General features: G+C 63.1%; 2 protein-coding genes across 2 annotated transcripts; one reads left to right on the forward strand and one right to left on the reverse strand.

Moving 5' to 3' along the window:
• Nucleotides 1-303: 303 nt before the first annotated feature.
• On the reverse strand, nucleotides 304-5,130 carry LOC135992046 (C-type lectin domain family 18 member A-like). Its single transcript, XM_065640980.1, is given in 11 exon segments — nucleotides 304-816; nucleotides 974-1,065; nucleotides 1,165-1,261; nucleotides 1,339-1,468; nucleotides 1,609-1,715; nucleotides 1,857-1,949; nucleotides 2,258-2,365; nucleotides 2,454-2,575; nucleotides 2,998-3,410; nucleotides 4,149-4,240; nucleotides 5,031-5,130. Coding segments are annotated over 11 exon segments (1,392 nt in total). The 3' UTR covers nucleotides 304-778.
• A 1,818-nt stretch (nucleotides 5,131-6,948) lies between these two features.
• LOC135992190 (fibulin-7-like) lies at nucleotides 6,949-10,029 on the forward strand. The gene is made up of 8 exons (XM_065641184.1): nucleotides 6,949-7,017; nucleotides 7,429-7,585; nucleotides 7,740-7,910; nucleotides 8,076-8,201; nucleotides 8,358-8,480; nucleotides 8,571-8,708; nucleotides 8,808-8,946; nucleotides 9,669-10,029. The coding sequence occupies exons 1-8, from the start codon at nucleotides 6,949-6,951 to the stop codon at nucleotides 10,027-10,029; spliced, it is 1,284 nt and encodes a 427-aa protein (XP_065497256.1).
• Nucleotides 10,030-11,306: the final 1,277 nt, after the last annotated feature.

The following is an 11,306-nucleotide window of genomic DNA, read 5'->3' on the forward strand; positions in this document are numbered from 1 at the left end:
GCAAGAAGCAGCTCTTGGCTAACACCACCCCTCCAAAACATCCCCGGGGTGATGGAGACATGAGCTTTGGCAGGAGCCAGGCTGGTGCCCGCTCCTCTGACCCAGCACCCGCTCCAGGGATGGAGCTGGAGGTACCACCCAGTGCGGGCAGGATGCAGGCCATGGCAGAGGGAGAATTCAGTGGATTTGGCAGGGAAAAGGAGACAAATGACTCTTCCTATGGGAGAGAGGGTCTTTATTAACCACCTGGCAGAGGAGGAGGAACCAGGTGATGATCAAGGACCAGGTGATGGTGAGGAACCTGCAGTGCCAGGCTGGGGGTTCCTATCCAGGCCAGAGTGATGGCTCAGAGCTGAGCCCAGCCGCAGCCCTCCCACTGAGCCATGCTGAAGTTTGTGCTCCCCAGAAGCCACCTTTGCCCCTTGTCACATTTGGACCATGGTCCAGACACAGCCCGGCTGCCAGTGTAGGAGAAGGATGCTGTTGGACCTGGCTGTTGCAGGGGCATCTCCCTGCCCTGGGGGCTGTTGCAGTGTGATGGTGACAGCGGAAGGTGAGAGGCAGAAGAAGATGCTCTTTCGGGGATGCTGACATAGAGCACGCACCCTTCTCACCAGGTCCCAGTGCCATGGGTGCCCTCAGTCCCCCATCCCCTGCACAGGAGATCTGTGCGGGGGTCTTTCTGAGCCATGGTTTTGGCTTGGCATGGTGCTGGGATCCTCCTGAGCTGCAGGCTTGGCACAGCAGCCAGCGCTGGCTGGTGCCTGGAGCTGCTGGCTCAGAGGTCCTGTTGCCACAGGGAGATGTGCTCCTGGGCTGCAAAAGGATGTGCACAGTCAGTGTCCCCCACGCCAGGAAGGACCCAGAGGTCTGGGCAGGGCTGGAAGCAGGGGACAGACCCAGCAGAGCCAGGGACCGGCACCCCTGGGGCTTGGCACCCCAGGAAGGTGCGGGAGGGCTCCCAGGCACTCACCGAACTGGCAGATGTACCGGTTTCGGGTCTTGCAGCGCTGATCGTTCCAGTTGAAGGCAGTTGATGCCTGCATCTCCACGCAGTTCCCAAACCTGTGTCCCGGCAGGAGGAGGGTGAAGCCAGCCAGCATGGTGGCATGGTGGTGACACCGCACAGAGCTCGGGTGGCCTCTGCATCCAGTGGGCACTTACCCCTGGTTGTCCGGCTGCCCGAAAGCAAAGCTGGTGAAGGAGGACGGCTCGCCTACATTCCAGCGGAAGGAAGCTTTGGACGTCTTGTAGGTGAGACCTGGGGGAGCGGGAGATGGGGTGGCGCATCTGCCAGTACCCCGGGCACCCCAAACCCTGCCCACCACCATCACCCACCGATCCAGAAGTTCCCAGTCTCGAAATCAGTGTCTGTCACCCTGTTACCGGTCTCCAAGCGGCTGAGGTAGAAAGCCAGGATGTCCTGAACCTTCTGTGTTCTGATCTGGGCCAGCATCGCCCCTTTCTCCTGCGGGGAAGGGAGCAAGTCAGTCCCAAACACGTGGCCCAGACGCATGCCAGGCAGTGGAGAGATGCATTGGGGGGCCCACAAGCACAGCTGGCATTTTTCAGCTTCAAAGGGATGCCCGGAGCATTCCAGGGGCTCACCTGGCACTTTAGTTTGGCCCCATAGTAGGTGTCAGCCTCAGGGGACACCATGAAGCAGTCACCGTCTATCCGCACATCGCAGGCATGGAAAGGGAACTGAATCTTTGCTGGGGACACAGGTGGGTGCAGGTGGGTCCCTGTGCTGGCAGAGCTGGGCCCACCAGAGGACCCTTAGCCCCACTCCAGGGGTCCCTGCCTGTAGATTGCTGCCGGGACCCCGAAGCAGCCACAGGTGGGCGCAGACTCACTGCCACACTCAGCGCCGCCGTAGCCCACATCGCAGAGGCAGGAGCACTCCTCCTTCCTGAACTTCCCGTGGAGGCACTTCCCGCTGCACCTCACTGCAGGCAAGAGGCTGTGTTAGCTGGCAGGGAGGCTCCCCAGCCCCTGTATGTCCCCCCTGAGCTTGCACTGTGCACCGGCTGTGCACACACGTGCACTGCACTGACCCTTGTGCACGTGTGCACTGCACTGGCCATGCACTGCTTGCTCCTATGCACTGTGCTTCTCCCATGCACGCATGTGTTGACCAGGCATGTGTGTGCCATGCTGCCTGTGTCCACGCCTGCCCTCTGCCAACAGCATCGCTTGTCCTCATCCAGAGTCCCTCCCCAGAGGTGCGGGAGGCAGGGGTGGCGCAGGTGCCCACCTTGGCAGTACCTGCCCGTGTAGCCAGGGGGACAGACGCACTGGCAGCTGCTCATCTCGAGGCGTCCGCTGTTCCTGCAGCTCATGCGACAGGGGTTCCTGGGCACCTCTGGGCACAGCAGAGAGGCGGCACAGGCGTCAAGGGCTGTGGCATGGCCAGGGGCCATGGGGGAGCCGGGGTGACCGCGGGGACTCACCACAGAGCCCGCCACTGTGGTCCCAGGACTTGAAGCAGCCAGAGAGGCCGGCCGTGCAGAGGGAGCACCAGGGGCCCTGCTTGTAGGGCAGGACGGGCGTCCCCGCCACCTCCCAGTTGCCTCTGTGCCACCAGCAGGGGGAGGTGGCTGCCCGGCTCCGTGCCCCGCCCACACAACCCGGCCACACCCCCTCCTGAGCCAGACCCCGCCCACACACCCAGGCCCCGCCCACTGCCCGCCTGCAGCCCCGCCCACACTGCCCGGCCCCACCCACTGCCGCGGCACAACCCGGCCTACATTCTCCAGCCCCGTCCATCCACGGCCAGCAGAAGGCCACGCCCACAGCCCAGCCCCACCCCTCACCGCACGTCCCCATAGGCCAGCCCGCGCCCCAGCTGGACACACCCCTGTGCAGGCCCCGCCCACACCGCGGGAGGGCTTTTCCCAGCCCCGCCCATCCCAGCCAGCCACGCTTCTGTAGCCCCGCCCCTCCTAGCGAGGCCCCGCCTCCCAGCCCCGCCTCCTCCCGCCCAGGCACCCTTACCCCGGGGAGTAGGCGCAGGCGAAGGCCTCGGTGCGGCCGCCCGTGCAGAGGTGCCGCCCGCAGCCCAGCTGCCCCGCTGTGGCCCACACCAGCTGCGAAAGAGGGCCGTATCACCCCCTGTCCCCCAGGCTCTGCACCCCCCCTGAGCTCCCATGCACCTCAGTGTACCCCCATGCCGCCCCGCCCACCTGGGTGTAATGGCGGCAGGTGGCATTCCAAGCGCAGCGCCCTGTCCTGTAGTCATAGCGTTGGCCCTCGGCGAACCAGCGCTCCAGCACGGCCCCGAAGCCCCCAGCGCCCGCCGGCAACAGGGCCTCGCTCCAGCCCAGCTGCGGGGCTGGCGGCGGAGCGGGGCTCTCCAGGCAGCTGGCTGCCCGCGCCCCCGCCAGCCGGCTCAGCTCCTCGCTCCACTCCTGTGGGGATGCGCCGTGAGCCGCCGGGGGTCCCCGGGGACAGCACCAATGGGCGATGCTGGGGGACAGCGGGGAGCAGCCCAGGAGATGTTTGGGGATCACCGAAGGAGTCAATTCGGGGGATGATCAGGGGACATCAGAGGGTTGACATGTGGGATGCTGCAAGGGACCCCAGGGGACCAGCCTTGTGTTTGGTGTGTGCATGTGTGGGGTGATTGGGGGACATCGAGGGCCATTGCAGGACATGGAAGACCCCAAGGGATCAGCCTTGCCCTTGGTGTGAGCAGGTATGTCACGATCAGGGGACATCAAGGGCCATCATGGGACATGGGGGACCCGACAAGGGTCCCCAAAAGACCAGCCCTGCTCTTGGTGTGTGCAGGTGTGGGGTGATTGAAAGACATCAGAGGGACATCATGGGATGTGCAGAACCCCATAGGGGACCCCAAGGGACTAGCCTTGTCCTTGTTGTGTACAGGTGTGGGGTGATTGGGGGACATCAAGGGCCATCACAGGACATGGGGATCCCCACAAAGGTCTGTCCCCAAGGGACAAGCTCTGCCCTTGGTGTGTGCAGGTGCTACATCCTTCCCTGAGGGCCCCACACTGGCCAGCTCTTCTGCTTCGCTAGCTTGTTAACAAACTACTGTGTGACACACATGGGCTGTCCCCTTCTCTGGGCATGGGGTGGGAGGTGGATGACACATCCAAGGGGGGCGACCCAGAGAAGGGACTCACCAGCTTCTGCATGTTGGCAGCAGGCGGCTGCACTTTGCTCCTCAGCTTGTTGTGCAGTGAGAGCACCAGGAAGGTCTCTTTTGTGCTGAGAACTGGGGGAGACAGTGGGGTCTGGGGATGGGGACAAGGAGGCCAGAGAATGCGAGTGCCTTCCCCAGCTGTGGCTGGACCGTTCGGAGGGCTGTGGGCCCCCGGAAGGATCCGGCTGCAGCCGGGGATACGGGGAAGGCACCCGGGTCTCCATGGAGACTCAAAGGGAGAGAAGAAAGCGCTTTTGGGCTGGGAGCACAAAAGGGGCAGAGGCCGGGCTGGGTCTGGCTTGCTGAGCCCTCGTCTTGCACGGGTGGGCTGAGACCGCCAGGAATGTACCCACCTCCCCCCGCCACCTCTGTCCTGCCAGGACCTAGACCCCACTGGGCTAGACCTGTCGCTAGCACCCCTCACCAGCCCCAGGACCACCTCCTCCAGCCCCATCCCATCACCAGCCCCATCCCATCACCAGCCTCAGACCCCTGTAGTCCCATCCCATCACCAGCCTCAGGGCCCCCCCAGCCCCAGCCCCAGCCCCATCCCATTACCAGCCTCATCCCACTACCAGCCCTGTCCCATTACCAGCTCTACAATTCCCCCCACCTCCATCCCACCACCAGCCCCAGACCTCACCAAGCCCATTGCATCACCAGCTCCATCCCCAGCCCCAGGTCCCCCCTCCCATCCCATCCCCAGTCCCAGTCGCCCAAGACCCCCATTACCATCCCTGGGTGCCTATCACCCATCCAGTCCCCAGAAGATGGTGCTCAGGGCGCACCCACAGCCCCCCAACCCAGCTGCCCCCTCAGCCTTGCTGCCAGCAGCAGATCCCCCCACCCCTCTGCCGGGTACCTCCTGGAGCCAGCACAGACAACTTCTCTGGAGCATCCGACCTTGTCTCACCCACCCTCCAAGCCAGGAGGTTGCAAACCAGCAGCACCAAGAGCTCCATGCAGGTGACTGGGGTTTTGGGGGGACCAGACCCCCACAGCTCCGGAGGGAGGATTTGGGAGAGACAAGCCACCCTGCAGCAGCCGTGGTGTCGGGGTGAGCTTTGCTGTATGCTCCTGCGCGCTTGTGTGTGTGTGTCTGGTTGCAGGATTTGATCCTATTCAGGACTCTAGACAGGCACCGCTGGTCAGCTCGAACAAAAGCTTGACGGGTGAGTAAGAGCTCTGTCAAAACAGTCGCTCGCTGGCGCAAACTCGGCAGACATCTCCCGGGGCCCCAGGGCTGCAGCCCTGCTGGGATGCCCCACAGTGGGGTCAGCCCCCCGTGCTCTGCCCCAGCCCCATCACAGAGCTGGGGTTGGGATGCGAAGGCAGGCAGGAGCAGGGGGTCCCAAGTGGCACCCACTTTGGGGTGCTGGGAGATTGGATGCCAAGGGGCTGGGGGTGGCTAAGGCCCCCCCTCCGCTGCCGGCCTTCCTCCTGCCCCATGAATTAATCATGCTGGGGAGGTAACACAAACCACCACGGGCATGAAGCCAAATACCCGCTCTGGCGAGATGGACAGCATGGTAACGGGGTGGGGGGCTGCGAGGGATGGGGGGCCAGAGGTGGGAGAGATGCTGGGCTCAGGAGGTCACATCTCAGCAGGAGACTGGGGTTGGGCAGGGGTCCTGGAGCCAGCGCTGCTCAGGGGGGTTCAGTAGCACCCTGATGGCTCTGCCCAAGTGTGGGGCTCTCAGCGCCTGTGTGGGGGGGCTGGTGGTACTCCCCTGGAAAAGGCGAGATGTCCGGGCTTCAGACCTCCCTGCTCGGGGTGGCTGGGGGACAGGCACACGCTGGCACACGCTGTCATGCCCCTTCCTCTGGGTCGTCACGGGTGGGAGGGACCAGGAACATCCCACCCCCATCCCCACCCCAGCTATCTGGGCTGAGCTGGACATCCAGCTCCGAAAGCCTTCAGTTCCTGACCCTAACTCTAACCCTGGCCTGAACCCTTGCCCCAGTGCTAATCCCAGCCCCAACCCTTACCCAAACGCTTCTGCTCACACTGACCTGCACCCTTGGCAGTGGTCCTAACACTGGGCTTAACCCAAACCCTAACACGAACCCTGATTTTAGCACTAACTGTGAGCCTAATGCTAACCTCATCCCTAACCTTAATCCTGACCCTAACATTAATCCTGACCCTAATGTTAATGCTGACCCTCATGCTAATCTGCCCCCCAGCTCTACGCTGCAGTGGAGCCCTGGTGTCCCTCTCTAAGCTCCAGCTGTGGCTGAGCTTAGTCTAGCAAAGCCATGCCAAGGTCGGTGAGTCCACAGTGCTGCCGGGCTGCCCTCCTCAGCAGCCCCAGCCCCACCAAAGAGCCGGATCTCAGTGCTGACCCCAAATCTGTCCGTTCTCCTAGGAGACTTTCCCACGCTTAGCAAACGCATGGGATTAACTGCATCCTGCACTCCTGTGTGCCGGGGAGCTCCGGAGCTGTGGCTGCCCGTGGGGGGAGCCCAGCACCACCGGTACTGCGGTGAGTGCCGTAACAGCCACCGCCTGGCCCCGGCATCTGCTGGCCCTGTGACATGAAAGGCCCCAAAGCCTCTGATGTGCGGAGAGGGGAGGGAAGGGAGAGGCTGGCACCGGTGCCAAAGGGAAACTTTCCTACAGCTCGACCTCGGCCAGGGGAAAAACCAACAAACATGCGGGCACACACCGTGGATAAATCCCGGTGAGTGCAGGAGCGTGGCTGTGAGCGAGCAGGGCAGAACCGGAGCATCGGCGTCTCATCCCTGCAGCCTGTGTGCCCAGAGCCAGCCCTGGTGCGATGCTCCTCACCCTGCTGCCAGCCTGGCTGGCCCTGGGCATCCTGCAGTCGCCCCTCGGCAGCGCCCAGGTAAGGACCCTCATGCCCCCCGCCCCCAACCCCCTTGCAGAACCCCCACTGGGGGCTTCTCAGCACCTACCTCATACACCCCAGCACCTGGGATGGGTGATACAGCATAACTGTGGTGCCTGTGGGCCTGCCCAGGGTCAGGGGAGATAGTCGTGAAGCTAAACCCACTTGGAGTATCCGAAGTGCTCCTCAGCATCCAACTGCTGGGGCCGGACCAGGCGGGGCTGAGGCTGGAGCCAATACACAGGCAGGAGCAGACCCCGCACTGGGGTGAGGAGGAAGGGGCTCTGCCCAGGACAAGGCATCCAAACCAAGCCCAAATACGCTGCCTATTCAGGAGGGTCCACCCAGGCTGCAGCAGGGTGGTGGGGGAGCCCGGTGGGTGACGGGACTGTCCTTGTGTCCCCCCAGGAGTGCCTGAGCCAGCAGCAGGCTCTCGGGGCGGTGCGGCAGATGCAGAAGCTGCTGGTGGTGCAGGAGGCTGCCCACCTGCGAGGCACGCGGCGTCTCCGGCAGCAGCTGTCTGTCCTCCAGAGCCACCTCCAGAGACAGGCCACCAAACGCAACGGTATCACCGGGTCACCGCTGTGGGGTGACATCCCTGTGGGGCCAGCTCAGACCTCTGTCGAGCAGCCTGGGCAAGAGACCCCTAGATCTTTGCCGGGCTGGCATCAGCTCCAGCCTGGAGATGTCCATTCTCACCCATGTCTGTCTATCTGCAGAGACCTGTCCGCAGCCAGCGGTGCCCCTGAATGGACGGATGCTGGGCCGGAACGTGCGGGTGGGCCATGACGTTCACTTTGTCTGCAATGCCGGGTTCCGGCTGGTGGGCTCGGAGACACGCACCTGCCGGCACAACCGCACATGGAGTGGCACCCAGCCCTTCTGCAGAAGTGAAGTGGAGCAGGGTTGGGGTCCTGGGGGCTCTTCCATCACCCTGAGCTGCAGGGTCCCATTGCGCTGCTCCCTCAGCTGCAGGAATGGGCACTGAGGCTGGGCAGCAGGATGGGGTGAGGATGGGCTTCTCCAGCTGGTGTTCATGAGCTTCTTCTCCTCAGGTATCGATGACTGCTCCAGCAACCCGTGTGCCAATGGTGGGACCTGTGTGGATGGCAGCCAGAGCTACAAGTGCCTCTGCCTCCCAGGCTGGTCGGGCCCCAGCTGCCAGAGCCCCATCTATGCCTGTAGGTGCCCGGGTTTGGGCTGCGGAGGGTGGGGACACTCACAGGCGCAGCACCCGGCAATGTCGCACCCATCTCCCCATGTTTCCCTGTCACTTCAGCCCCCATCCTTCTCCCTGTGCCCCCCACCCTGGCAGTGACACCCTCTACCCCCTGCAGACTGGGTGACATTGAGCAATGCCTCCTTCAGCCGCCAGCCCCGCTGTGCCGAGGGCCGCCCGGGCTCCCGGCGCTGCAGCTGCGATGCTGGCTTCCAGATACGAGCTGGCGGCATGTGCCATGGTAAAAGGGGGGTGAAAATGGCGGGGAGGGAGGAAATTGAGGCTTGGTGGTGACAGGAGCTCCTGGCTGTGCCCCACTTTGTCCCCCCAGATGTGGATGAGTGCCAGCTCTTTCAGTCCAACTCCCAGACCCGGATTTGCCTCTATGACTGTCTCAACCTCCCCGGCTCCTACCGCTGCCTCTGCCCCCCTGGATACCTGCTCCATGTCGACCACAACACCTGCGAGGGTAGGAGTGGCAAGTGCAGGGCAGGGAGCGTCCCATGGGACCAGGGATGCGGTGGGGAGCAGTGGGGACAGCCCCACTCACCCCATGCCACTGTCACAGACGTGGACGAGTGCGCCGGGAAGCAGCACAACTGCACCCAGGGTGACCTCTGCATCAACACCTTTGGGGGCCACCGCTGTGTTCGCCCCAAGTGCCCCCCACCACGCCACAACACCAGCTATGTCAAGACCTCTGCCTTGTGAGTACCACACATGGCTTAGGCTGTCATGCCCTTTCCCCCGGGCGATGGGTTCTACATGTGCCCCAGGGATCATATTGTGTCACCCCGGGGCATCAGGGAAAGAGCCAGCCAAATTGCCATATGGGGTGAGCTTTGCATGCTCCCCGATGTCCCATGTCAAAGGTATTGGGATGCTGGTGGCTGGGGGTGTGAGTGGGAGCACCTCAATACATGGTGGCTTTATCCAGGATGCTGGACCCCTAGAGCCCCAGCCTGGGGGAATGACACCATTTCCCCTCCGCTGCACATCCAGGCGGTGCTGTCAGCTGCCATCCAGCAGGGAAAACCCCCCTGGTCCTGCTTATGAGACTGAATTGCTTTGTGGCTGAGCCCAAGGTCCCCAAGCAGAGGAATATCTGTGCTCCAGATAAGGGATGTTCCTCTGCGGGAGGCACATCTGAGCCTGGCTCTGTCCCTGGCCTCAAGCTGGGACTGTGGTGCCCCTGGTACCAGTCTCAGAGCATGGCCCAGAGCTGTGTCCCTACAAGGCATGGCATTCACCCGGCAGAGGCAGGGATGGGACAGCGATCAAAAGCTGGGCACACTCAGATGTGGCTGCCTTGGGTTGCTCTGCCACAGGACCAGCAGTGGGGCTGGAGATGCTCCCTGCGCTGTTAGCCAGGCTTGTTTGCAAGGGGGCAGGCAGCTCTGTGAGAGCCCAACCCCTTCTCTCCTGGCAGCCAGTGTGAGAGGAACCCCTGCCCCATGGAGAGCCGAGCCTGCCGCCTGGCCGCCACTTCCATATCCTTCCACTACTTGCCACTCCAGGCCAATGGCACTGTGCCCCGTGTCCTCTTCAAGATGTCCACCACCCGCTTTGTGGGTGACAGCCTGCGTTTTGCCATCACCGGTGGCCGGGGCCAGGGGGTCTTTGCCGTGCAGCGCTCCGACCGGCAGACAGGAGAGCTGGTGCTCACCAGCCCCGTGGTGGGGCCAGCCACACTCGAAGTGGAGCTGGAGATGAGCGAGTTCTCCCGCAAGGTCCTCCTGGGCAAGCACATCTTCAAGGTCACAGCCTTTGTGTCCCCGTATGAATTTTGATTCTCTTTGGAGGCAGGTTTGTGGCCAAGCCAGGGTCTCTCCTGGGGAGTGACAGAACTCAGTGGTCCCAGTTCTTGTCCCATTGGAGACATCCCTCTCCTGCAATGCTTGCTCATGGCTGGTAGTGTGAAGCCACCACAGCAGAAAGGGTGCCTGTGACAAAGGCTGCAAGGAAAGCGCAAGCGGCTGCACCTTGCATTGCTCTGCGGGCAGGGGGACCAGCCTGGGGGTGCCCGCCTCTGCCAGCGTCCCTCCTCTCTGCCTGCATGGCACACAGAGGGGCATGGCAGAGCGAGCCGATGGCGCGTGGTGTGCAGGTCTGGTTCCTTGTATCTTGTAAACTCTGATAAAATAAAAGCAACTGTAGGAAGGGTGTCCTCCCTGCTCTACGCCTGCTCCCTGGGCAAGGCTCCTGGGGAGAGCTGGGGGCTGTGGTCGTGGCAGGGTCCTCTTGCAGAGTTTGGGGTGCCAGAAAAGCTGTCAAGCCCACCCAGGATCGTGCAGTGTCCACGTCCCTCCCAGCACCACTGTTCCCAGGGGACACGATGAACATCTCCACCATGTAGGACTGAGAGTTGGGCTGAACACACCGCCCTTCATGTCCTGCACAGCCAAGGCTTGTCCCCAGCCCCTTTAGCAGGTGCCAGGAAAGGGCAGCAGGGCTCCCTGGTACCAGGTGAGCAGGGGACGGTGACCAGGGGCCATGCTTCCCCGTGGCCACGCTTCCCCGTGGCCACGACACTTCCCTCTGCAAGGGCCCTGGCAGGAGCCAGCTGCAGGGGCGGACAAAGCCGCAGCTCCACAGCTCACCAAGTGCTTGAGCTGTTTCCCTGCTCCGGACTAGAGGAGGGTGGGCAGCGAGGACAAGAGGTGCAGCCCTTGCCACCACCAGCACAGCCAGACCCCCACGCAGGGAGAGCCACCAGCAGCCGGAGGTTGAAAAGGTGACAAGGGCCTTTGGGGACAGCAAGGAAAGGACACCCCGCCCCAGGACACCCTTCCCTTCGCACACAGAAACCTTGTTAGGTGAGCATCCAGCCAGCCCATGCCAGTGTCCCTTGCACAAAGCAGCCGCTGTGCAGGGACCGCAGGAGGCTCATAAAGATCTCGTTATACTCTCGCCGCCGGTGCTGCCTGCCAGGTCTCGGGGCTTGGCGTGGAGGAGGGAGAAAAGCCTCCCCGGGGTAAGCAGGGCTGCGGGCTGGGCTGGTGGGGCTGCGTCAGAAAAATCCGCAGCTTGGCCGGTGCCGACTTAGGAGAGAGGCTGGGATGCAAAG

Source organism: Caloenas nicobarica, chromosome 9 (genome assembly GCF_036013445.1).
Source record: "Caloenas nicobarica isolate bCalNic1 chromosome 9, bCalNic1.hap1, whole genome shotgun sequence".
Lineage (NCBI taxonomy): Eukaryota > Metazoa > Chordata > Aves > Columbiformes > Columbidae > Caloenas > Caloenas nicobarica.

Coding starts and splice junctions, on each gene's coding strand:
- LOC135992190 (XM_065641184.1), top strand. CDS start 6,949: ATGCTCCTCACCCTGCTGCCAGCCTGGCTGGCCCTGGGCATCCTGCAG. Junction 7,018..7,428: donor CGCCCCTCGGCAGCGCCCAG/GTAAGGACCCTC, acceptor GTGTCCCCCCAG/GAGTGCCTGAGCCAGCAGCA. Junction 7,911..8,075: donor CACCCAGCCCTTCTGCAGAA/GTGAAGTGGAGC, acceptor TCTTCTCCTCAG/GTATCGATGACTGCTCCAGC.